General features: G+C 38.3%; 1 protein-coding gene across 1 annotated transcript; it reads left to right on the forward strand.

Moving 5' to 3' along the window:
* Positions 1-8530: 8530 nt before the first annotated feature.
* Positions 8531-19940, forward strand: LOC145764451 (retinoschisin-like). The gene is made up of 4 exons (XM_082576065.1): positions 8531-8552; positions 10186-10347; positions 16272-16441; positions 19803-19940. Exons 1-4 carry the CDS (start codon positions 8531-8533, stop codon positions 19938-19940), a joined length of 492 nt encoding a protein of 163 aa, XP_082432191.1.
* The last annotated feature ends 7884 nt before the right edge of the window (positions 19941-27824 follow it).

Genomic DNA, 27824 nt, shown 5'->3' on the forward strand with positions numbered 1-27824 from the left:
AAGCATCACTTTGTAACAGTTAATTTCCCAAAGTTATTTCTCAAATCTTCAATTCAACTAATAAAGGCAATACTTTAGTTGCATAAACAGAAAATTATTTCTCTCGACAAGACTTCTTTTGTGTAGACAGGAATTCATTCATAGATTGTCGCGCCAGTATCGAAGCCAAACAAGAACACAGTCTGTAATGTTGCTTAGATCATTGTCGTTACAAGAAGGGCTAAGGGAACAGTTGATGAGTATGCGCATCATCGTTTGATTGTCCTAGTGATAATAATTTAATTGTTAGTCCCATTGAAGGCAATCAGACTGATGGTTTGAATGAAGTGACGTCATCATCTTCTGGAAGGAAGTTGTGAAGTCACCTGACATGGAAGAATCTGATCCAAATTTCCTCCTTCCTTGAGTGGGCGAGGGTTTGGCTTCTTGATGCCAACATAACCGACTTGTGCACTGGGTTATTGGCTAACTGCATACTTTGTTTGATTTATTGATTTTTACGACAATTAATTGGGTTGATTTACATTTAAAAAAATATGTCTATATATCAGAGAAAAAGACAATTGTCAAATTATTCGTGACCATTCAAAACGCAGCACTTCATCTTCTATATGAGGGAAAACTTCCAACGGCAACATGGATGGTCAGGTCTGAGTAACTAAAGCGTCTTCAAAATGTAAGAAACTTTTAAGATTTTATAAGGATTCAGATCAAAGATAAAAATTCCTACAAAAATTCTATTAGATTAAAACGAATTCTGTCAAATAACTGGGAGCTAACAGCCTTAAAATTGAAAACGAAATCTTTCAAATAACTGGGAGCTAACAGCCTTGAACTTCAAAACGAATTCTTTCAAATAACTGAGAGCTAACAGCCTTGAAGTTCAAAACGAATTCTGTCAAATAACTGAGAGCTAACAGACTTGAACTTCAAAACGAATTCTTTCAAACAACTGAGAGCTAACAGACTTGAAGTTCATAACGAATTCTTTCAAATAGCTGAAAGCTAACAGACTTGAACTTCAAAACGAATTCTGTCAAATAACTAAGAGCTAACAGACTTGAACTTCAAAACGAATTCTTTCAAATAACTGAGAGCTAACAGACTTGAACTTCAAAACGAATTCTTTCAAATAACTGAGAGCTAACAGACTTGAACTTCAAAACGAATTCTTTCAAACAACTGAGAGCTAACAGACTTGAAGTTCATAACGAATTCTTTCAAAAAGCTGAAAGCTAACAGACTTGAACTTCAAAACGAATTCTGTCAAATAACTGAGAGCTAACAGACTTGAAGTTTAAAACGAATTCTGTCAAATAACTGATAGCTAAAGACTTGAAGTTTAAGACGAATTCTTTCAAATAACTGAGAGCATACAAACTTGAAATTTAAAACGAATTTTTTCAAATAACTGAGAGGAACAGAATTGAAATTCAAAACGAATTATGTCAAATAATTGAGAGCTAACAGCCTTGAAGTTTACAACGAATTCTTTCAAATAACTGAGAGCTAGCAGACTTGAACTTCAAAACGAATTCTTTCAAATAGCTGAGAGCTAACAGACTTGAAGTTTAAAACAAATTCTTTCAAATAACTGAGAGCTAACAGACTTGAACTTCAAAACGAATTCATTCAAATAACTGGGAGCTAACAGCCTTGAAGATTAAAACGAATTCTTTCAAATAACTTAGAGCTAACAGACTTGAAGTTCAAAACAAATTCTTTCAAATAACTGGGAGCTAACAGACTTGAAGTTCAAAACGAATTCTTTCAAATAACTGAGAGCTAACAGACTTGAAGCTGAAACCTTTTCTGGAGTTTTCCTAGTAGCCTACCTCTATGCTGCGCGTTAAATCAGTTTGAATTAATTTATCTAGAACTTGCTAAATATCCATCAACGCAGTAGCGAATCCAGAGAAAGGAATGGGGTCATGTGTTGCCTCCTCCCAAAATTAAAAAAAGTACCAAAATTTCTGAATTCTTGTAAAATTTTCTCGCTCAATCCAATGCCATTAACCTAACATGTGGCATTGGGAACGCATATGGTTTGAGCAGCGGATTTAATGAACAGGTGGAATGTTAAAGCCCCTCAAATATCAAGATAGGCTACTAATGAAATATTCGGAAGTAGACACCTTGCTCATGCACTGTCTATTAATTAAATTGACCTATGTCAAAGTTGATAGGGGTATGAGTTGAAATGTGCCTTGTATAAACTGTAGGCCTACACGAAAAGGTGTGGGCACCTCAGTACCAATGGAATTCTGAATGGAAGTCAAGTACCGCCAGACACCATTCGGTTATTCTTGCCGCCCACACATGACCCATTGGCTTGACACTTTACTTGTAGGATTTTGCTTTATTACAATATATTACATTTTATACTGTTCCATCTTCAAACCACCTAACAAAGTGAAATGTCTGCTTGTCTTGAATGATGAAACCAAAGACAGGCTGCTCTCTAGTAGCCTTCCAGTGTAGTCCGGGGACATCGTGAATCTGGGATGGTAAAAGGATAGATCTTTGGCACCAGTGGCTCACAAGAAGAAGAACATCAGCAGGATTTTTGAAATTTTACAAAAAGCCTTCAGTTTCAGATTCGTTTTGTTTGGCTAATTTTAGATAATTAATCAAAACAGTATTTTCTTACAGACAAAAGCGGGCGAAAAAATTAGATTCATTGTTGCGTCATTTGCGGAATCAATTGCCTGGAGAGAATGATAATGAGTGATAGAGTCGAGCATTCATTCATTTTCTTGCCAGCAAATTCAAGCATCGCTCTCGAGATTTTGTCGCAAATGTAGAGGATTTATTGCCATTCACTCTTGTTGCTTGGACTCTGAATAATGAACCGTGATCAATTCCCTTCCCACCACCTAGAGTAGTTTAAATAAACATTTCACACTCTGATACAGCATCATTTAACAAAATTTTACTGTTGATTTAGGTTAAAAGTAGTCTCAGAATGCGCAAATTTTAAGGAATTTTTTCCAAACTGTCTCGGAGAGCCCTCCAATATCCTCCGTGGGTGTTCCGCCTTTGGTGACTCGTTGCTTGGTCTGAGATGACAAATCAATCAAACTGCTCAAAATGCAACGCCCCAAATCAGTTCACAGACCATCTCATATTGGAGTGCCCAGTAACCAAGCTTCAAGAAGGATACCTCAAAGCCCACCAATGCAACAACGTCCTCATGGATGGAAGGATACCTCAAAGCCCACCAATGCAACAACGTCCTCATGGATGGAAGGATACCTCAAAGCCCACCAATGCAACAACGTCCTCATGGATGGAAGGATACCTCAAAGCCCACCAATGCAACAACGTCCTCATGGATAGAAGGATACCTCAAAGCCCACCAATGCAACAACGTCCTCATGGATGGAAGGATACCTCAAAGCCCACCAATGCAACAACGTCCTCATGGATGGAAGGATACCTCAAAGCCCACCAATGCAACAACGTCCTCATGGATGGAAGGATACCTCAAAGCCCACCAATGCAAGAACGTCCTCATGGATGGAAGGATACCTCAAAGCCCACCAATGAAACAACGTCCTCATGGATGGAAGGATACCTCAAATCCCACCAATGCAACAACGTCCTCATGGATAGAAGGATACCTCAAAGCCCACCAATGCAACAACGTCCTCATGGATGGAAGGATACCTCAAATCCCACCAATGCAACAACGTCCTCATGGATAGAAGGATACCTCAAAGCCCACCAATGCAACAACGTCCTCATGGATAGAAGGATACCTCAAAGCCCACAAATGCAACAACGTCCTCATGGATAGAAGGATACCTCAAAGCCCACCAATGCAACAACGTCCTCATGGATAGAAGGATACCTCAAAGCCCACCAATGCAACAACGTTCTCATGGATAGAAGGATACCTCAAAGCCCACCAACGTAACAACGTCCTCGTGGATTGGCTAAATGAAAACTGCTTGGATTAGAATTAGTTTCAACTCTGGGTACAAACTGTGCTGTTCTAGGTTTTCTAAACATATTCATTTTAAAATTATTTTGGTAAACTACTGCCCTAGCTAAAGCCAACCATCTTACTGAGACGCAGCAATTGCCTTATCTGTTACAAATTTAACTTTCACAGACTATCCAAAATCCCTAACTAACCAACCTTTTGAAATAGAGTACTGTACTAGTGTACTTGTCCAGCCTAAGCTATGCAAGACCTGAGATTTAAAAAGTTCACTTTTAAGGCAAAAAATGATGTCACTGAAAACCAAGCGAAGTCAAGTAACAAAAATCGCTAAATGTCGTTTCTGGTCACACCGAAACTAGAAGGCAAAGAAAACTGAGTGACAGCAAGCGGATGCAAGTCATCACACTACAAACAAATGTTTTGCTTTGTTGCAATGAAAATAACCGTAACGTGAACGAGCGTAATTGAATGACGGTCTGGCGCAATTCAAAACGTACATGATTTATTATTGTGATGTCACATAATATTATGAAAAGTTATGCGAAAACTTCTATGACGCAGTCAAATGGTGAGAGTTGAGAGTGGTCTGACGATAAAACGATTTACGCAGTTAATTATCAAGAATTTATAGTAGCTTATTGTAGCACGAAAGCAGATGATCTCTTCTAAACTAATTTGAATTTAGTCGCAATAATTTTAATTAAACTTATTTGAATTAATTTAATTAAGCTTTGCGCTACAGCTACAACATTCAAAACACTAGTCCTTCGAATAATTTATTATCGTATGAGTTGAGTTTTTGAATTGCACATGAATGACATTCTCTCCCTCACGTACTTCCACTGACCTATGCCCTCGGAAGGGACAATGGCATGCAATTTAGTGAGCAAATCGAGCTAGAAATTGTTACATTGTTAAAGATAAGCATGAAATCCAAAACCACAATTGCTTTCTAGCGTTCAGTTTTGATGAGACACGTGACCAAGTGATACTTGATCTTTTGATCCTTTATCCGCTACTACCCAGGTGGATTTTTGTTAAATCAGGAAACGCGCATACAAAAACTATTGACGCCGTCAGCGTTAACGCAATCGTTTGAAAAACGATACGCCGTATGCGTCACGTAAGTTGTAAAAAAAGTTGGCGGCGTCAGCGCATACATTAGCGTAAACTCATTTTGTTTGCTAGGTGCCAAACATTCACACGGTATAAACCACTCGAAACAAACAAGTTTTATTTTGAGTTTCCACAAAGAAACACAAGCATCTGAAAATGTTCATCTGAGATTTTGCTCCGTTTTGGTTTCAATATATCTTCGCCCATTGAAAACATTCTTTCAACTGCAGCGCTGGAAGGTATTGGCGTGTTGTAGCAAAAAAAATACATTAAAAAGTATGCGTTGACGCTATGCGCTAAAAAACCGCAAAAACTTTACGGCGTAGCCTCAAGCGACAACTATCCAAAAAAATGTGGCCGCAAGCGTTAGCGTAAACAAAAAGTCTACGCCGCAAGTCTACGGCATAGAATTTCCGGCGTATACGTACATCTCTGGAAACGCGTAATAAAAAAAGATTACTCAAACATATAATTGTTGCTCTGTGAAACGTTCCTAGTGTACCAATTGTAAAGTTTGAGGATTTTAAATCGTTACTTGGTTTCCTATTACAGCAAATATATTAGTTATAAACTGACAAAAGAACTAAACATGTCATCAAAGGTGGCTTGCATTGTCTTGTGCATCTTCATAGCAATCTGTGGGAGAGGACAAGCTGATGAAGTTTGCATTCCTGTTCGAAAAGATGCAGAATCCATAAGTACAACCCCTCAAACAATGGGGGTGCAAGGACGGCCCGGTAAAACTGGCCCTGCCGGCGTTCCTGGGCTTCCAGGGCCTCTGGGGCCCATTGGACCACATGGATTCAAGGGATCACAGGGGCGTATAGGACCACAAGGTCTTCTAGGACCACAAGGTCCTTTAGGACCTCCTGGGACATGTACTTGTGACCCCCGAGATGTAGAAGAACTTCGAGAGCAAGTTCAGGATCTTCGTGGTGAGTGAAAGTAGGAACTCCTAAACTAATTACACGTGGCATAATTTTAAATTGGAAACACCGAATATAATTCATTGAAGAGAACAAGTAGACTTTGAGATGCACAAAACATGGCTGTGGGTGGAGTCGGAGTCAAAGATTCAGAGGGATTTTGGCATGTCCGGAGTCGGAATCGTTTAAAAAAGGCGAACTCCGATCAAAGCAGTTACACTGGTACAGTATTAGTGATGGACATCTTATTATTATTTAAAACAGAACTTTCATTTACTTCTGACAAAATACTTGGAAGAAATTGCAGTAAAAATTACCAGTTTGCTCCTCAAAGAGGGGCCAGATCTGGCTCCCTCATATTTCATTTGATTACTAGAAGCACAGCAACGCCATGCACTTGGTTTTTCTTGACGTTTCCCAAAATTTGCAAGGCGGATCTGATGATATTAATTTTGATACTAAAAGTTGTGTAGTTTCTTGTAACTTCAACCTTTTAGTGATTCTTTGCTGTTTCAAACTAGCTGTAACTTCCAGCAAAGCGTGAAATGAATTACATTGCGCTCACAAGCCATAAGCTCATTATTGCTTCGTGTATCAACAATTGGGCATACACACTTCGTGCGGTTGATCGAGCTCATTGTTCTCCAGACCTTAGCATGAAATCGGATTAGCGCGGTAATTAAACGGCGGCAAGATAAAGCAAATTGTCGTTTTTCTGTATCTTTGCAAAAACGGAAATATTAAGTTTAGCATTTTAAATTTTAGAATATTGACTTTTAAAATTTATAGACAAATGATTATTCTATACACCAGTGTAACTTCTATGGAAAGCATCAGCGGATCACTCGTAACAGCTGATTGCATTTGATCCAAAAATCCCTCCCCCTTGGGTAGTTAACTTGCAAAAGGAAAGAGTTAAAAAATAAAAAAATGCAAATTTTGTGAAAAGGCTTAAAATATCTTTCTGCACAAATCTTGTTAGTGAAAATTGTTTAGGATGTAAAAATGTTGCAAAAACTAGCTCAGTTATTACCCTTCCCAGTTCCTTGACAAGTGGTGAAATGCGAAGTCTCCACTTTGAATATATTTGCAGAAAACATTTTCATTTTTATGAGATGAAACACAGCCATCATTGAAATTCTAACGCAAATTAAGTTTCCTTGACCATTTTCTTCATTGTTTTACAGATAAAGTCGCAACTTTGCATTCAATTCACGTCGCTGTCAATACGAAAGGTGAGTTAATGACGTCAATGACAAAATTAAACCGAATACTGAAAAGTTTGTGTGGTCATCAGGATAATTATCGTTTCTAGCACTAGTTGTAACATTCATCTGATGAAAGTGAAAGTAAAAGCAAAGTAAACCAAGTTAATTTATTGCTTAACTGACGTTTCGCGCACCATGACAATGCGCATCCTCAAGGAGCATAACAAATATGATTTAAAAGTTAAATGAAGCTTTCCGTGGCAGCATGAAGTTTGGAAGACAGGCCGGTGGAGTGAGACACCGCCATGCCATTCAGAGCGCATAACAAACCCACATTTAATTATGTAGCAAATGGCGATGTATCACAATCGCATCTTGATATTGATTACGTTATTCACCAAGTATGGACCGTGTTTACTGCCAGCCCTACTACTTATTTTATCGTTTCTAGCATTAGTTGCTACGTTCATCTGATGAAATTAAAAGTAAAATTAACAACAAACAAGATGGTTTATTGCTTCACTGACGTTTCGCGCACCATGACAATGCGCATCCTCAGAGCGAATAACATACAAAATAAAATTTCACCAGGTTATATACTGCAGTGCGATTGAAGGCAAGAAAAAATAAAACACGCAATAGGCCTATATGAAAATGCCTCTCTGATGACTTCTAACACACTTCAAAACCCATGGAATACAACAGGTTTGAAAGACTAGAGCTAATTATCGCAGCAACTTCGACGTCATGAAAGTTCCCCTCATCATGACGCGTGTGTCATATTCTGTATGAGCAATGGAGAAACAGTGAAAACAATAGAACAAACGTTGCATAAGTCTTTACTGGAAAACTTTACAGAAAAATTATAGGCCATGTTGGATGTTTGCAATGGGGCCTCAACTGAAGAAGTTACGGCTCTGACTTCACGTCTAGGTGGTAGCCTACAACCACCTACACATGGGCCTCAGGTCATTTCAATCGAATATTCATAAATAGAGGGTACAACTTCGCCGATCTGTGGGCGTTGTAACGAGGAAGAGGGCGCAGACCGCATCATCACCTGCACGATCTCTGCCGTCCACGAATGAGGCTTTTAGTCTGCGTTATTTGGATGATGCAACAACGCAATGGATGTTCGACACATTCCCTGACCTTTAGTCCGGGTTAAGATTAAAAAATTGAAAATAACTCCTAACGTTAGATTGACGAAGAAGAGTTCGTCATATGACGGAAAAGAAAACAAAAATTTGATTTTTGATTGAAAAGCAACCCAGAATACATGAATTAAAAGTAATACATCGTTTAAGAGAGCAATCTCAGCGAGATAGTGGATGGACAAGTTTGAGGCGGCTGGTAAGGAGCTTTGATAAAGTTCCAAGAAAAGTGATATGATGGTCTCTGAATGAAAGTGTGTGAAAAGAGAGATTTGAGTTTTAATGAAACTGGACGATTTCACCACGACGAATCGGCCTTTGCAACGGAAAGTGACGATTTGTTTATTAATGTATTTAGGATAATGAGAGTTGTCATTTCGAAACGCTTCGAAAGTTGTTATTTCAAATTTAAACTGGACAAAATCGTCAAAATAGAAGACATACAGTGAAATTGATTACCTGAAACTAACCTTTGCAACAAAACTTGGTTTTTAGGTTCGCCCCGATAGCTCAGTTGGTTAGCGCGTGACTTCGTGAACGACGAAGCTTCAAGATCAAGCGGCGCTGGTTCGACTCTCGGGTGTGCGCTTGAGCAACGCATTCTAAGGACTTCTCTCTATTCAGCGACACTTAATGGATGGAATAATTTCCCGGCAACAACACTTCAACAATCGGAAACTTCACTCTGCCAATCTCGGTTATCGGACCTGCGTCAAAAGCCTCTACAAGTATGCGAAACTACCAGGAATAACCTATCAAGGCTTTGTCAATCCGAGGATAAAGATTCAAAACCAACCAAGCCATTTGTTGCATAAAAAATATTTTGGCAAAACCAAACAACCCAAGGAGTAAACCAAGGCTTGAGTGATTAATAGCTAAGTTCTTATGTCACAGTTGCAGCTTAAGGACGCTTTTACAAAGATAATTTTGTCTCATAAATTGGCGCTATGTAGTCTTTTGCTTGAGCAATGTGTTGAAAATATTGATGAAAACATAATAATGCAATAGTAACAAATTTATACAACAAATTGTTATTGAGGTTTCGTAACTTTATTCAAACATCAAACAAATACTTCCGAACAGCTCTCTATGTTTCTATAGAGCTAAAGACAAAAAAGTCAAAATTTAAGAATATTTTATGAAAAGCTGTAGTACAACCAACACAGAGTATTAAGCTGCGCCACTTGTTGCAAAGTTGCAAGATTGGGCCATAGAAGGTCAATTGAAAGTATTTTCTGTTCGTTTTTTTCACAAATATTTCATTCCACTCTCCCAAAGTCATACAGCACTTCTCAAAAATATTTGTTGCATATAATTTATGCAACATTGGATAATATTGGGTTAAACTTCAACTCTTCAACTCAATGAATGTTTCTTTAACTTACACTTTAAACTAAATTTGTCCGCCCCGTTAGCTCAGTGGTTACTCGCCGAGCTCAAGATCACGCGACGCTGGTTCGCCTCTCGGGGTGTGCGCTTGAGCAACGAATTTCAAGACTGCTCTCCATTCAGCGGCACCTAGTGAATGGAATAATTCCCCGGCAACAAGACTTCAACAATCGGTAACTGGCTTTGCGTCAAGAACCTCTACAAGTATGCCAAACAACCAGGATTAACCTATCAAGGCTTTGTCAGTCCGAGGATAAAGATTCAAAAACCAACCAAAATTGCTCTTTTCCAAGTTGGTATGTGTCAATTTCACCGTTACCGTGATTACGTAATGGCGAATGAACAGCGATGATTATTATTATTGTGTTTGTAATCCACATTTGTTATATTTCCACAACTTGCATTTATCTGTGATATTAGTTGAATATATTCATTGGTTACAGTCACTCACTGCTCTGTGGGAATGAAGGATGGAAGAATCCTGGATTCCCAATTAACTGCTTCTTCTCAGTATGAGTATAATAGAAACTTCAATGCAGCGAATGGGCGACTGGATAATACACCATCTAGGGGAGATGGAGGATGTTGGTACCTTTATAGATCTCGTAAGAAGTCGTTGCAACATAAATATACAATTGATGGTAATAGTAATAGGTGATACATTATAAGCAAAAAATGTATTTTACTATGCTTGATTACAGTTCAAAACAACAATCGTTGCTCTTGACAAACTTCTCTGTTTGGTCACTTTTCTTTGTATTTAATTTCTCAACTTAACTTGCTTTAAAAGCTTTCTGCGTTTTCGATGCAGACGTTGGAATCGATCGCGTTCGTGGGTGCGTCGTGTCGTTGACCTTTATATTTTATGACGTGCCACTCTCGGGTGGGGTAACGCAGCGTATAAGGCGTTGGCTTTGTAATAATTCAAACCTAGTTCGATACCCGGCTTAAGCTGTTTTCTGATAAACATCACTCGCCTCTAGCCATGGTGTAATAAATTGGGTGAGGCGTAATTGCTGCAAGAAAGGCGGCCAACAGAAAGGAACTGGCCGCCCTACTTTCGTGAGTGCCGATGGCTCAGTGTGATGAGAACCCTATCTTCTCATAATGCTCAGTAACCGAGTGTGGGAACCATCTTTACCTTGCTATATTGTGAGGTGCAAAAAATTCTGCTACATGCCTTTGCTGGCTGTATTAACTTCATTGCAAGTAATTTTTACGAAGTTCAGTAACCGAGTGTGGGAATCACATTTATCTTGCCATGGCGTGAGGTCTACGTTGTATTCATTACCCAGGACTAATGCTTTCAAACACTAATTTGCCATGATTAAAGGTAACACTTCAATATTTTCTTCCCTTGTATATGGGCAGATGATCTATCCAGGCAGGTCGTGCTCATACGGCGGTAGATTTCATTCTGTCTTACAACTTTTTACGTTCAGAAGCAGCATCAATCTGAAACTTTAACGTAAAGTTATTTTAAAAATTGTTTTTATATTTCTTCTTATGGTCTTTTTTAGACAAGGTTTCCATTAGCGTTGCATTGTCAATTGCCACCTGATATAGGTTGCTACTTCACTTTCATCAGGTTTTACATTTGCGTTTCTACTAATCTTTCTGTCTTCACTTTTTCTTGAATAGATGGTATATTGGACACTTGGACAGTTTCCATTTCAAAGCAGGTCATCAACATCAAACATAAACCAACTTTTACAATTCCCTGCTGCTTGTAACCTCAGCAAAGTCGTTATCAATATTATCAGAAGTTAGAAGTTATCTGTAGCAGCTGTCCTAGAACAGTGGTCGGCAATCTATGGGTTGCAATCAATTAAGATGGCATGGAAGATCTCAAAATATAGCAAGGATCGCTAATGAAAATGTTTTTAAATAAGACATCTCTTCCTTTTAAATGAAAGTTTTCTGATATCGCCTGCATTTCTCCGGGTCTGCAAACAATGCTCTTATTTATCTGATTAACCAAAGTAAAGAAATGTTAATAATGGAGAAGAATCTGCGGTTGCATCTAAAAAGAAAAAAAAAGTTCAAATTCTTGTCACTTTCTACAAACTTTGCCTTCCTTAAAATATAGATCCCTCTTATTCTAAGGATGGCGCAGTAGCGATTGAATGCGGGCTTTAACTAAGGTTTGGTGGCCACAAAGCACTAGGTATAAAATGGTTTCATTGTTTTCTAAGCAGGCAAGAAATTGCAACTAAGTCCATTGGAAGATTAAGCCATACTCTGGTATAAAACAAATCAAAATGTTTGATCAAATTGCAAAGCTTCACTTTTCATCGAAAAAAAAATATCGCAAAGTTTACTGCAACGAAATGAATATGAAATGTTCCCTGAACCACCAATCTACAATTCCACAAGAAAATCCTCCAACATAGAGCACACACCAAGACACTACTATTGAAGACTTTACCATAAAGTTTGAGTACTATTTTACAACACCCGAATGTCTACAAGTGTCACAGTCAATGTGCAAGGCCTCGCGTCGGGCTGCTGCTTTGTATGCAAAGCGTATTTGGGCTGGTTTGTATCTTGACAGAACGTGCTGTTTTCATTATGGAGTTTTTGAGCGATGTGTTATTATCAGTTACTGACCTGAAGTAACCTCTGATTGCGAAGTCTTTATTATTATGTAACGTATTTCCAGAACATTCAAAACATTCATTCAGAACAAGCCTAGAATGTTCTTTTGTTTTTCACAATTGCCAAATGTGGTTTGTCATCAGGCCCGGATTTAGGGGGGGGGCAGAGGGGGCAGTTGCCCCGGGCCCCCCGACTTTTGAAGGGCCCCCCCTATGTGGAAAAAAATGTGATTTTGTGTTATTTTATTCCTTTTGACCTTTAAAGTTTCTGCAAAATGCTGTGCAGTACTGGACTGATGCTACTGTAGACGTAGAGATGGTTTTTACGCGCCGTAGGCTTGAAAAAAATTTTTGCACGGGGGCCCCCCAATCTAAAAGTGCTACGGGCCCCCCATCAGCTAAATCCGGCCCTGTCTGTCATGATGTCATAAGGATGTTTACCAATAGATCTCTGATTGCGAAATCATTATTATGTAACGTATTTTCTAGAGCCTTCTACCCTATGTGACAATCAGAAAGCTTCTTTGACTCGCTTGTTTACGTTTAGTGCAACTTGACAGAACAATGAGTTCTTATGATGTAACATTACGCAACCTTCTCGAAGTTACTAGACCGAACAACCTTCTATAAATAGTGATGTAATTTGCGTAATCGGGATTATTAGTATGAGTTGATTGTGAGAGCTGATTATTAGGCCTATTGTAGTAGTGGTAGTTGGCAATAGACGCAAAGATTATTGTTGATCGAGAGTTGAAGTTATTGAATACGAGTAAAGCAAAGTTGATGCTAATATAATTTCTGATTGAAATTAGAATTGTATTGGAAGCTGTGAGTGGATTACGTAAACCGTATTAAGACTGGGGCTGGCATAATGTGCCCGCGCCAATTTCAAACGATTGTATTTTAATGGGCATACGTGCTATTAAGCTGAAATTTCTTGACTTTTCCTAAATATTACTTGGCTAAATGTATTTAAAGTTTCGTGTCTATACCTGATTCGGTTTGTGAGATATTTTACCGTTTTTAGCATGTACCTTGAAATATTTCATTGATTTGCTCCTGGAGTGAGAGCAGATTGCGCCTGGTTGGTTTCTTTTATAAAAACAGTGACAGATCAACGATTGTTTATTCAAAGGCGCCAAGCCGCCAAGCCGAGTCGCCTAATGAGCTTATCGCGCGTGTAATTTGATTAGTTGTGAAGAAGAACACTACATGCTAACAATTACCGATTTGCGACTGGCGTAAATTGCATACAGTTGCTTCTGTCTGTGACTGAAACAAAACCATTTATTTTACGCTGATTGCACATCATTGCACAATAAATCAACGCGAAAAGTGTGGCATTACAAGCTGGAAATAGAGTAGTTTACATGAACAATACCGGATAGTCGAAATTGATGATATTTTTGATAGTAAAATTGTTTCATTTCGCAATCGTTAAACTTTAAAAGTCGAATATTTATATGTCGATTTTTGATGTTTTTATCCACAATTCATACAGTATCGGCAACCATTTTTATTCAGTAATCTTCTAGCCGACAAAACTGCGCTGTTATTTTGTCGATTCAACGATTAGCGACAGTTATTAGGTGTAAAAACATGAAGGTCGGCTGACGGATATCATTAGTGACTAAGCATTGCGGCATTGTCAAGCTGTAAGCAAATACAATTTATTATTCAAGTTCAATGGGACTAGATTCTAAGTGGCTGGTAATGCTCAACATTGCCAGATTTCAACGTCCACGGTTGTTGAATTTACGTAAATATAACTGATTTTGTCGGCGGACCTATTCTTCCTGGAATAACCTACTTCAAAGTTTGGTTGCTTTGTCTATATCAGTTTTTCGTCTTTAGATGTACCTCTAATGTAAAATTGTTGAAATGAAGCAAATATCCACAGAAATCTGCCTACACCTTAAGGCTAAGCAACAGTTGTTTTCGATCTTCGCATCTTTCCAAACAAACTGAAGTCAAATAAACAATTTTCACGTCTACGCACTGTAGTCAAACGTTGAGTCGATATAATAATGTCGCACTTTTGCCGGCTGGATAATTACAGAGTAAATAGATTCTCGGCAGTTGATGAACCGTTACGGTTGTTAACTTGTTAGTGTGAGAGACAGAACGCAAAGTGTAACGCGGGATTACAGTGACGTCATTATCTCAAGCAGAGCAAGCCTTGTTTCTTTATTATAATTTACATCTAACTTTGGCGATTTGACTGCTGTCTTATAAATCCATTACAGCTATAGATATACACATGATTCGAAAACAAGTTTGAGTTTGTTGGAAAGTCAGATAAATTTTCTTTCACTTGGCAAAGTATCTAACTGACGGCATGCGTATCAAAGGCGTAACAAACGTTCAAAAACCGCGGAACTTTATGCCCCCCCCCCCAAATCAAGGAATCCCTTGAGAACCCAGTCTTAATACGGTTAAACTCGATTAATAGTTGTAAGCGTTGTAATCTATTGCTGTTCACTGTTACTATTACTTTGATAGTTGCTGGGAGTGCTGAACCATTTGTTAAAGTCCTTCAAGAATTTTCATTATCATTTCACTAGTAGAACTAGTCGACATTTGATTGACTGCTTTTCGGTTATAACCCATTAAACTACGTCATTGAACCTTTCCAAGTATCTTTCCTGGTAAGAGATAAAAAGAAATTGTGACAACAAGCCTGCTTGATTAAACCCTTCGGCATTTTTTCTCAGTAGTCTTTGCAATTATTAATAGTTGACATTTCAAGGTTTACATTGGTATTCATCCTACTCCCTTAAAATGTACAATTAACCATATCAGTAACATCACTTCCTTGAGAAGTAGGCTACGACCTTTCAGTATAATTCTTGCAATCAAAGATCGATTCAATAAATAAAACTTTCATTTAATAGGCTGGGTAACTTACTCAAAAGTCGTCGGTTATTCGTTTGTGATAATAGTTAGTAATTTTGCATTGATTAATTTCACGCTTACCACTTTCAAAACAACTTTATATCGTTTCTGAATGTTGAAGCTTACATTATAGTAAATATAATAGTAAATGATTGTGTTGATTAAAACACCATAGCGCTCAAAATGTAAAAACCACGTTTAGTAAGTCTTAGGCTCATTTTGAAAACGTGTGGCGCATTCAACAAAAACAGTTAGCAGTACAACAGGTTTCAGATTTTTCGCTGCTGTCAAATGTAGCAAAAAGTGACAGCGACAAACACGTGTTTTGTACACGAGGCTAGGCTCGTCAGTATCGCATCACTAATTAATGCCACCAAGCTTTCAATCGCTGCTTCTGTCAGTCAAATGAATTCTGACCATTGTTGATAAAAAACAACTAGACCAGTTGTTGCCAAGATACACTACGTAGGCTACTGTAGAAGCGGACGCATAGCCGAGTGGTGAGAGCCCTGGCTCGGCAATCGAAAGGGCGCCGGTTCGATACCACTCAAGAGCATGCTGTTGTGTCTTTGGCAAGATATTTAAAGCATGCCTGAAAGTGGTCACGAAGATTGGCTTCTTTGCCTTCCGTCCACTTAATCTAAGTCTTCAACCGCCAGGCGTAAGTCTGTATATAACAACAACAACAACTCTGCAGAAGAAACGATTCACTTGGCAGTCAGCACAAGGCTGAGTAGGCTACTCGCTATAGAACAACAAGCAATTGCCTTTCGCTAATCATACTTGCGTCCACGCTAGCTGTCAAGACTTTTCCAAAAACATTGTTTCAGAATGTACTGTACATCTTTGATGACAGCTGGTTTGGTTGTTCTGGTTCTGGTGCAATGCTGATGAGCCTAGCGTCACGGGCGAAACACGTGTCAATTCTTGCTACATTCGGCAGCCGAAAAACATAAAATTCAATCTGACAGCGCAGGTTAAATAACAGATAATAAAAACTAAATGATTTCAAAATAATAACCTGATTGTATTTGTAGGAACAGCTGGCGAGTGGTTACAAGTCGATTTGTTGGAGCCAACTCGTGTTGTTGGAGTTGTTACTCAAGGAAGGCCTAGTCAGGATGAATGGATAACAAGCTACAAAATACAATATGGAAACTCTGTTTCAACTCTGACAACTATAAAGGACGAGAATGGAAATGACAAGGTAAGTAATGTTTGTATTTGTAAAAACTAATCGACTCTGTCGAGTCGAATATCACTATAAACGTTTGAAAGCAAACGACGTCGGTTCGAATACCGGGTTTGCTTGTTTCATAGAAGCTTGAAAAACTGGTGAAAAGCCAGAGGTGACTTGATGCAGGTACTTTTATAAGTTTCTTGCTGAAGATGGCTTTGTTTCTAAGTATGGGAAGAAGCTAGAAGCGGTGTTTGCCAAGAGCCTGCGGCAGCATCAGTTCACCGTTACCTTTTCTCCCTCGGGAGATGAAACCAATGTCTTGCTCATGCAACAACTTGCGTCAGAACATCAGTCGCCAACTGAGTACACATAACGTATGCGATCAAAGTGTGGCGTCCCATGCCACCATGCGACGTGATCACTTTATATCCAGTGCCAGGCGAGTGGTCACTGGATTTGATAAATGATTTTGCTTGTCAAGAAAAATGGGGTAAGGTCTACTAAATAACCAAAGGTAGACAAAAGCAGCACCCCATTGAACTCTTCTGCCAAAAGACTGAGGCCCGTTTCCTTCAGAAGCATGCCAAGGCACGACCGCGCGTTTTCCTGGTTAAAAACGGAGTAGCATAAGATTCAAGTGAGTCGTCCCCTACCAGACAAGTGATTACCTGAACCACTTGTCGTGCATCAGGCTTTCACAGGCCTGATTGCAGAGCTGTAGGATCCAAAGCTCCCAAGCAAAAAGAGGGCACAGAAGTGTAAAAAAATCAAAACAAGCTTTACTATCGTTGGCCGCTCAGGAAAGCACAACCCAAAATCCCGCAAAGGAGGCAGCTCAACTTCAGCTGCCGAATTGCTGGAAAGACACCTCTCCAACAAACAGGGGACTATGACTTTGTCCCCAAATCTCATCGAACGTCCCTCAATTTCATCAGGCTTTCGTCGAGCAAAACGAGATCAATTTCACAAACAACATTTCCCAAGGAGACGACCAACGACCACGACGTATCCCACGCCAGCTCCATGGATGCGTCTGTCTCAATTAAGTCCAACTGGCAACTGATTCGGAGTCCGCCTCTTTGAGAGAGTCTCTGCAGGCTGGACTGTCCGAGACCTCATCTCATGACCGAAATGTCTAGTTGGTTTGGTGAGTTCAAGGACAGCGACGACGACGACCACCTATTCGTCCAGACGGCCTAGTTCATCTTATAAAACTTTGGTCTCTTTCTTTTCTCTTCTATAATTATGTTCATAGGTACAGAGGGACTCATATTGCCAACCTCCTCGTGGTGAGTCCTGGTAATTCAAATTTATGAAGCGAATGGAAACAACCAGAGACCGAAACTCACAGGGCACCCGGAGCGGTGAAAAGGATAAACCCTCGGTGGCCACGGTGTCCAACGAGAGAAATTCATCCTCCTGTCGGAGTAACAATCTTGCAGCTAAACGTTGAAGGCCTTACCAAAGCTAAATGCAACATGTTGGAACATCTCACACAAGAGCATAACGTGACAGCAATGCTCCTGCAAGAAACCCACGCCACCAAAATATCGAAGCCAAAGATTAGTGGATATACCCTGGCAGCATGCACCAATAGCAACAAGTATGGAGAGTGACGATTTGGACGCCGGACTGGGCAACCTCAAGGTTGGCTCAATGAACATCAACGTAATATCCAAAAATTGCAATAATAATAATAATAATAATTAGGGCAACCAATTTTTTGACCTAAACACTTGAAATTTTGACTTTATAACTTACAAATTTTGACCTAATTTTGACCAATAACTTTCTGCGTTTGCAACCCAAATGCGAAATACAAAGCATATCAAAAATCAAACCGTTACGTAAGGATATCTCCTTTTTCTAATAAGATAAAAGAAAAATGTGGAAGACTCAACGACACCACAGGTAGTGAAAGTAACTCGAAAAACTGCAAAAGATAAATATGGAGTGTCTTTAAATATCCCGAAATTACTGAGAGGGTTGTGCAGCATTATACTTGAACATCAAGTAATGTTTCACGTTATTGCCTTTGAAGTTCCGGTCTCTTGTCATTCACCTTTGGGTGTTGAGGTAAACTCAGAAGCGTAATCAAGCAGTGTATTACGAACTTTAGAAGAATTTGATTGTTTAACCTAGTAGGCATAATTATAGGCTAGTTAAAGACAAATTTGAGAACATCAGGAAGCTAAAACTCAATACTATAATATATGTATAATGGTTTGTGAGCATTTATCTAACCAAGAACAAAAACCACGTTACCTTCCTTCCACGCCTAGTCTACTTAATATGCAATTGTCAGTAGTGGGCGAAACAAGATTATTACCTCAGAAATTGCAACAAATGGATCATTACGTCAGAATAGCAACAGAAATTGCAACAATAAATCAAAATCTGTGTAGCTTTAATAAAATATCAATAGAGAGAAGAAAAACTACGTTAAAAAAAGTTTTGACCTAACCATGAAATTTGACATTTTTTTGACTTAATAAATTTGAAACCTCTCTTCGTGTCAGTCTGAAATTTAATTTATGGACGTTTTATAATCTTTGAACAACGCAGAAAAATTTTGACTTTATTGACTTTTGGTTGCCCTAATAATAATAATGCTTTTATTTGCGCCCATTGCGATAACATACAGTACACTGCGATCACAGATGCGATACAACAGACGACAGGAAGCAGCGAAGTGACATATAGTCTTCGAGTCAGCTGCTCCTCTTATTTTGGCTTGCCTTTAAGTGTCTTTTGCCGAGACACAGCCGCGTGCTCGGGAGCGGTGTCGAACCCACGTTCTTTCGAACGTCGCGCAGACGTTCTCACCAGTCGGCAACGCAGCCGACGTGCAAGATGTCAGTAAGTTCTTTACATCTCACAGACTCTCTGTACTAACCATACAGGAAACCACTCGGCAACGCAGCCGACGTGCAAGATGTCAGTAAGTTCTTTACATCTCACAGACTCTCTGTACTAGCCATACAGGAAATACACAGGACCCCCACCGATCGATTCGAGACTTGGGCACAACATAACAATTCCATCATGCATACCAACATCGAACCTGACGGAACTCCGTTGAGCGGTAGGTCTCACTAGCTTAGTACGGTTGTAGAACATCTCTGAAAAACTTTAGACAGCCAAGTGTGTAACAACTCATTTTTAGCCCGACCCTCTCACTTATCTTAAACGGCCTGATGCCGGAAGAGTGATTGCATTCGGGAAATATTTAACCGTCCCTCCGTGGACGGCTCCCGGAGAGGAAGCATTAATGATGAGTCAGGTAACAAATCCATTTTATTATGGAAAATTGTAAACCTGCAAGGTGTAACTCTGAGCGTTGTGCGAAAAAAATGAAAAACTCTTCATAATATTTTTACAACTCCAGGTGTTCCAAGGCAACTCTGATAGAAACACACACGTCATCCGTGATTTCCCACGCCCTCTGGTGGCAAGATACTTCCGGCTTGTTGTTCAAACATTTCATTCTTATTGCGCACTCCGAATGGATTACGTCACATGCTAAGTAGATATCTGGTAAAAATTATCAAACTTCAATTCTGGCATATGAAATATTTTGGAAATTGAAATCAACAATAGTTGCTGACAATCAACTGTAACAATCGATAATATTCGCCTTCGATATCATTCATTATCATCAGTGATACTACTTCTGTTCAGCTCAAATTGATGAGACGTTGCTTTTACGTCAAATGACATGGATAGAAAAGTTTTATTATTGTTTATCGACAGCAATGAGCAGCAAACCTCGGATGTCTGATGATTATTAACAATTTGTCGTGTAATCCTTGCCCAGTGTGGCTGGTGTTCTTCACTCATTTAAATTAGTTGCCCAATAGTGTTTAATATAAGTATAACCCCGTTTCGAATGACTGCACAGAGCTTCACTCTCGCCTATATTGTTCACTGTTTGAACGATGTAGAGTTTCTACGAACATTTTATAACTTCTTCTGTAACAATCGAATTGCACGTGACCAACATCGAATGGAAAATTACTTCAACCATCTTTGAGCCCTCCATTGTGACGTATCAATGCAGCTCGTTACAGATTGGTGATCGTCGGCGAGTGTTTGAAACATTGAACAATCCTCATTACAATCGTAGAATAAACAAGTAATGGTAATTGATTGCTTTGAAATTTTATACAACTGCAATCGTAAGCTTAATTGCATAACAAGCAGACTATTGTGATTAATGACATTGTCATTGTACTCAAACAATCTCAGATGAGTAATATTCAATAACCTTGGTCACAATCGTAGAATAAGCAAGTAATTATAATCCATTGATGTGAAATGTTGTGCAACTGTAATCGTAATCTTAATTACATAACAAGTAAACTTTTGCATTTAATGACATTGGAATTGTAATCAAACAATTTTTGATAAGTAATTGCTTCGAGCTGAATAACAATCCTTTGCTGAATTGGAAATATTTTTCGGGAGTTTGCTGGAAAACGTTTTGTTTGAACGAAAAACCATGTGGATTGTTTTTAAATGATAAAATTTATTTTTCCATGTTCTATTAAACTTTTCCGCCAAAATTGCAACAATGAAGCCACGATTTGATATTGTGCGCTAATAAAATATCATGTGAACTTTATCAGTTGTCTACAAGGATTATCGCGTATGTTGACAAATTTGTTTGTACTCAGATTGTAAATACACAAATTGGTGCAATAGATTTTGTGGAAGTTTACTCATGGATCACATCCTTTGTTAACATGTGAGTCTTAACAAATTCATTATTGATGCGTCACCATACTAAAAAATGTTTTTATTTCAACGCAATGAAAAAAAGTGTGAAAACTTCCTACCTAACTGGATGAGTGTGACCAATGTTGACACAGTTGTTTATATTCGGATTGTAAATAAACAAATTGCTGCAATAAATTTTGTGGAAGTTTACTCATGGATAAGTTACAAAGCTGGTGACGTAAGAAAGTCAAAGCGACACCTAGTGGAGGGAATAAAAACTCATAAAATTAAAGTAAAAGTAACTAAAGCCACTGTTAGTTACCGCATGGTAATCATAGCTACTGCAGTTGAAAAAAAATGCTAAACGGTAGTTCAAAAATGTAATTAAGCACTAAATAGAACACGACCTCTGAACCTATTTCATCATTTAAAAATACCATTTCTGTCTGATTGATTAAAGCTTATGTTTGATTTTTAAAATAATATGATCTACATAGACTACATGTTGCCCAGTGTCATTTCATGATGACTTATTATATTAAATTAAGATTAAGCCCTCTATAAAATTGAGGCCAACTACAAACACAGTGACTTGTTGGTTTGAACCATTCTTACGAATCATAGACTTGAAAGGCAAAACTTAAAGCATCAAGTATTTTGGAAAAAAGAAACAACAACAACGCTTTAGGGCGATTTTTTTTGTCGTTTCCAGGCTTACACCCGGTGGTTGAAGATTTAGATTAAGTGGACGGGAAGGCAAGGAAGCCAATCTTCGTGTCCACCTTTAGGCATGCCTTTAAGTGTCTTGCCAAAGACACAGCTGCATGCTCATGAGCGGTGTCGAACCGGCGCCCTTCCATTGCCGTTTCAGCGCTCTCACCACTCGGCTAGGCAGCCGGCGCTTTCGGGCGATTTAAAGTTAAAAACCTACGTGTCTGAACCACTTGGCCATAGCGCTGAAACAAAAATAGAGAAAACAATACGTTTTTATGTAATCAGCTCTGCATTTGTGATTATGCAATAGAAAGCCTCTGTGGTTAGGCTACTAAAATTTTAAAAAAAGTAATCCTTCCTTTGAAGGAATGTATGCAACTCATGCCGGTAAATTTTGGAAACGCTCCACACCTGCAATTCACATATTTTGTGTTTGGACACAATTTTAGAGAACGCTTTATTTAGTATAGCCTAATGCTTTATCCAGTAGGCCTATATTAAAGGGCGGGGAAAGCCAAATTAACTTTTTGCGAGTTTTTTGTTTCAGCGTGATGTCATTGTGTACAACATGCATTTTAGCAAAATAAAAATCCAAATATTGTAGCCCTCGTCTCGGTAAGATCGCTTTTGTTTGATACCCGTTTGCGAGGTCTCGCGCGCATCAAGCTGTGATGCTGTTTGCTGTGACGTCACAAGGTACATATAGTTGTGACCAAAAGTTTAAGACCAGACTTGATTTATGACCATTTTTGCATTACTTCAAAATACTGCATCATATATTGTTTCAGTTGCATCATCTTTATGCATCATCTTATATCTTATATTTTAATTACTACAATGACTTAATTAAACTTTTTCTTCATATATTTCATCTTGATAAAGATAAATTATAGTCTTTTTGTCGCATTGTAGTAGTTTGTTTCCCCAGCCACATTGTGATCTTGCATGAATGCATGGCTGTTATTAGTGTCAAAGCAGCCATTGCTAAAAAGCTTATTACGTTACAATCGAAATTTCTGACTTCGGCCTGTCGCATCATGAGACTTTCTTTTTTGTTTTAGTCTTGGATCAAGGCCAAGACTCTTGGTAGAGAGAAAAGCAGCGATTGCGACAATTTTTCTAATTGTGTTAATTAGCTCAGATGTAATCTATTTACTTCGCTCAAAGTGCGTCTGGCAAAGTGTTATCTTGATGTGGGTTGTATTCAAATAAACAATTGAGACAACATTTTTCATATTTTTTATGTAACCCAATCATGTACTGTATGTAAAATCTCCGTTTCTTTCGTCACTTCAAAACTAAATAAAAACTTATGCTTTGGCTATTTTAGGTTCTATATTTTGGCTTATAGCCTAATCTTAATTATACTATACTGTGGCCCTCGAACAAACTCAGATTCTGAATGCGGCCCTCGAGATAAAAGATTTGCCCACCCCTGATCTAGATTATTTTTTTAAAAACCTAGATGAAGACAGTCCTAATGAATACTAAAGCGTTATCGCATGATAGTCGACTGTACTATGTCCTACAATACAAAATGTTTTCGATATAAGCAAGTTTGGCTGTTGTAATCTACGAAACTAGCCTTCGGCGATGGGCTTCGCAAACCACTCCTGGCACACAGGCATGAACAACTAAATTTGTATAATGCTGGCTGCAAGATGCGTCTTCATTATGGATGCCTTATAAATTTGCGCATTCACTAGCAACCAAGCCCATCTCGGCTAGTTAGGTCTCCACAGTCTCCACTAAGTTCGACTCCAACTGACGTCATATCACTAGGTGGCGTTGACGAGTTTGCCACTTCCAGGTAGCGTGAGAGAGAAGCGCTAGAGAGCGTGGGAAAAGGGTCGGTTTCTCGGCTTTGGGCCTCAATTGTAAGGAAGTGAGTTTTTCAACAGACACCGGATGTCTTGGCAATGGATTCTAGCCAATGTTAATTTGATCGTGCAGTAGCACTTTAACAACAAGCAATCAAGAAATGGAACTAGGCTAAATATATGTATCAAATAAAAGTGTTATTCTCCAACAATGAAATAAGTTCAGCTGGTTGTGCTCTATGTTTAGTGTTTAAATGAATTTTTAAAGAACGTTTGGCCTGGCAATTTTTTCATCGACACTGTGCGTAGTTGCCACGCGGTAACTGGCGATAGAAAGAGTTCCAAAAAATTTATGAGAAACAAATTCGCAACCAGGCGTGCATTAGCGGTTTAAAGCTTTAACCTATCATTTATCAAAGGTTTTCTCAGTTCAAGGATAAGGATTCCACAATCAATCAAACCCACTCTGCTAAGCCTCACCTTGTCAAAGTTATTTTTTGAAAATTAGTAATGCTCAAATGATAGATAAAATTTAATGAAGAAAAACTGTAATTCATTAAATAAACAGAAAATTTATTTCACTCAGCAAAACATTGTCCATTGATCTTCCAAATAAACGTTGTTATGCATAAGCAGGCCAGTTGAGAAGATAATTTGGGCCCGGTACCAATGAGATTTTTGGTTCCAAGATCAAGATTATTCTAAGAAAACATCCCAAGCATATGCGGTGGCTTCTTCAAGCTCTCTAGCCCCATGAAAAGATTAAAGGCCTCTAAAATCTTTCCGGGCCTAAGTCCAAAAGTACTGCCTGGACTGGACCCCATTGTGAACGCTACTGTACATACGGTACAAAATAACAATGGTCGTAACAATGCAATCGAGCATATGTAAATCAGAATATTAAAAACGTTTTTTGTAGTTGATGCCAAATATCAGTTAAGGGAATCAGGAAGTCAGGTAGTTATTACCTAATCTAGCCTCCTGAAAAATTCAGTTGTGTTTGATTGGCGAAACATCAAAATAAACGTAGATTATCACCTGAAGCACTTTGTGGTAGTTTAGTTTTGCAATCTTTTTTGAAAAAAAGGTGAAAAATGTGCAAAGAAGAGGTTTAAAGCCACTAATTGACAAAGGAAAATTCAAAACCTCAAACTTCCGGAATAGAAAGAGTTTGTAAAAAAGTTGTATCAATTTTGTGCCAAGGGAAAGCTAAATTTCAAGTTAGTCCCGGTTTTGTTGTCACATACAAAGGGGGAAAAAATTCATATTAAGTGGACAGAAAAAAAGAATGTTGTTCAGTTTGTTTTTTATTTCTATATAATTACCCGAAAGTCCTGTCAGCTGCGTAGCCGTGAGAACGTCTGCTCGACCTTCGAATGAACATCGCTTCGACACCGCTGCAGAGCACGCGGCGGTGTCGAGATACAGACATTTACTGTAATAACATGCCAAAATAAATAGCAGCTTACTCGTAGACTAATATGTTCCTTCGCTGCTTCCTGTTGTAGCGCATATGTGATCGCAGTGTACTGCATGCTGTCGTGATGGTCACAAAATAAAAACGTGACTCCATGCAGTAACCAGTTTGATGTTAAAAGCAGTTAAGCAGTTATGTCCTCCCCGATAGCTCAATTGGTTAGCGTGTAACTTTAACGACGTACTTCAAGATCACGCGGCGCAAGTTCGACTCTCGGGGTGAGCAACGCACGTCAAGGACAGCTCTCCATTTAGCGGCATCTAATGGATGGAATAGTTCCCAACAACAAGACTTCAACAATCGGAAACTTCACTCTGTCAATCTCGGTGGCCCGGCCTGGGTCAGTGATTCAAAGCCTCTACAAATATACGAAACTGCCAGGATTAAGCTAGTGCAAGAAGCTTTCTCAGTCCGAGGATAAAGATTCAATCAATCAAAATACTTATTTCACTGTTTCAAAATATCACATTCATTTTGAAAAAAGACGTCAATACTCTTAACCCTTTGCTTTTCAACCTTTTTTTGGAAGTTAACTGCTCAAGAGGGGGCCGTTTTTGGATCAAATTCAATCAGCTGTTACGTGTTATCCGCTGGTGCTATTTCAACAGAAGTTGCACTGGTGTGAAAAAAAATCATTTGTCTATAAGTTTGAAAAGTCATTATTCTAAAATTTTATATGTTAAACTTGATACTTCAATTTTTGCAAAGGTACCCAAAAACGACAATTTTGATTTAACTTGCCGCCTTTAATTACCATGCTAATCCGATTTCATGCAAATTTCTGAATAACAAAGAGTTCGATCAACCGCACGAAGTGTATGTGCAATGTGCCAAATCATTGCATTGATGAAGATTTAAGACTTGCCAGCAAATCTTATTGCAGGTTGTACTCACTGATTCTGAAATAGTTACAATCAGAGTAATATTGTTACACGAATTTGAAAAAAACAAAACTGCGTTTGTTGTTTTACATTTTTGTCCTAAACTAATGCTTTCCGAAACTCATGGCTAGCTTCTAGTTTTATGGAACCAAACTTCACATAAGTAACACCTTAGCATGCTTGAATAGCTGTTTACATCTTCGTTTGTATATTTCAGGTCTACAATTGATATGAAACTAGCAGGTCTGCAATTGGTCTACAATTGATATTTTAGGTCTACACTTAGTATGAATATTTTTAGTAGAGAGAAGACAATTGAACAAGTTGTTGATATTATCTGAAATTTCTAAGTTCAAATTAGGTGCTTTTGAAATTGTGGATTTGTGTCAAGTCGCATCACAAATATCATGCAGGCTGCATCATAAGTCATTTCGCTTAAGGGTGTTTATAAACATGACTCATAAATTACAAAAATACAGCATTTACATCAACAAAGCTAAGTTCGAAGCTCACTTTTTATTGAAGATTGTTTCAATCACTTTGAAAATACATTTTTAGTCCGCCAGCGTCGAAACAATGCAACAGCGAATTGAGGAACATGCGTAAACAAAAGAAATGTGAAATAACCCACAGTCAACAAATCTACTTAAATTTAACGTTTACAAATGTTGAATCAATGTAAAAGGACTGGATTGCTGACTGGGTCCTTATTGTTTGAAGCACAAAAAATACGCGTAAAGGCGACAACATCAGCAAGGCAGCGATTATGTTTCTGGCCAAAAAATAAATAACTTTTGACTTCAAAGATAAAAATGATTATAACGAAGCTTAAAAATTTGTCATAAAAAATATTACAGAGATACAATAAACATAATCATTTTGTGCCAAATTGTGAGAAGACTTCCTAGATTCTTTCCAAACATTTGCATGATTGCAAATTATTTTCTATAACTTTATATTGTCAAAAAATGCCTTCTTTGTTGAAACAACGTGGCTACAACTCTATAAAAAATTCTTAGGCCTACTACATTGAAGTAATGAAATTTTTTTTTGTGATTTTGCTGATGACGTTTTACAACATCCGAGAAGTAAAAAATAATAATGGTGAATTATTTTATAAAACCGTGGTTTGCAAGCGCTTCACAAAAAATTGTTCGGGAAAATTTACTGTTAGACGTAAAACGTTTGTAAAAGAAAATTGTCGGTTTACGTATTTATAATGTTTATTGCGCTGTTATCGAATTATAAACTGCCTGTATTGTCTACCTTTGTGGTTGCCGGCCAGCTTAGACCAGCATGCAAACTACGCGTTTTTGGTATTTGCATCGTGCTATGATTCTCGAAAATTTCCCACAAGGTCTTTATTTTTATCGTGATATTTTTGTGTTTTTTCTGTCCTAAACTTGAAGTCACTGTGCAGCACAATCCACACTGGTTTTTAGACTCAGTCTTCATTGAAAATCTTTTGTGTAGTGCATCATTTCAAGTCTTGCGCGGACATTTTGCCGAAAGGACATTTTGCCGAAACTCATTTTGCTGAAAGGACTAATTGCCGAAAGGACTGATCTGTTTGTGAATGATATTTATGTGTTAATGATAATACATATAATACATTTGTATAATTTCGGCAATTTGTTCTTTCGGCAAAATGAGTTTCGGCAAAATGTCCTTTCGGAAAAATGTCCGGGTACCAATAGTAGTGACTTCCCCTAAACTATTACACAAACCGCCCAGAACCAGCGATTAATGTATCTTACAGCCGTTGAGAGGCGGTTATTGCATGAGTGGAATTATTAGAT

The sequence above is a fragment of the Aplidium turbinatum genome, chromosome 2 (genome assembly GCF_918807975.1).
Source record: "Aplidium turbinatum chromosome 2, kaAplTurb1.1, whole genome shotgun sequence".
NCBI lineage: Eukaryota > Metazoa > Chordata > Ascidiacea > Aplousobranchia > Polyclinidae > Aplidium > Aplidium turbinatum.

What these genes read in the sequence shown, in the direction of transcription:
- LOC145764451 (XM_082576065.1), top strand. Translation starts at nt 8,531, where the DNA reads ATGGACAAGTTTGAGGCGGCTG. An exon ending in GGACAAGTTTGAGGCGGCTG is followed by an intron (nt 8,553 to 10,185) that starts GTAAGGAGCTTT and finishes CATTGGTTACAG; the next exon opens with TCACTCACTGCTCTGTGGGA. An exon ending in ACGAGAATGGAAATGACAAG is followed by an intron (nt 16,442 to 19,802) that starts GTAAGTAATGTT and finishes TTACAACTCCAG; the next exon opens with GTGTTCCAAGGCAACTCTGA.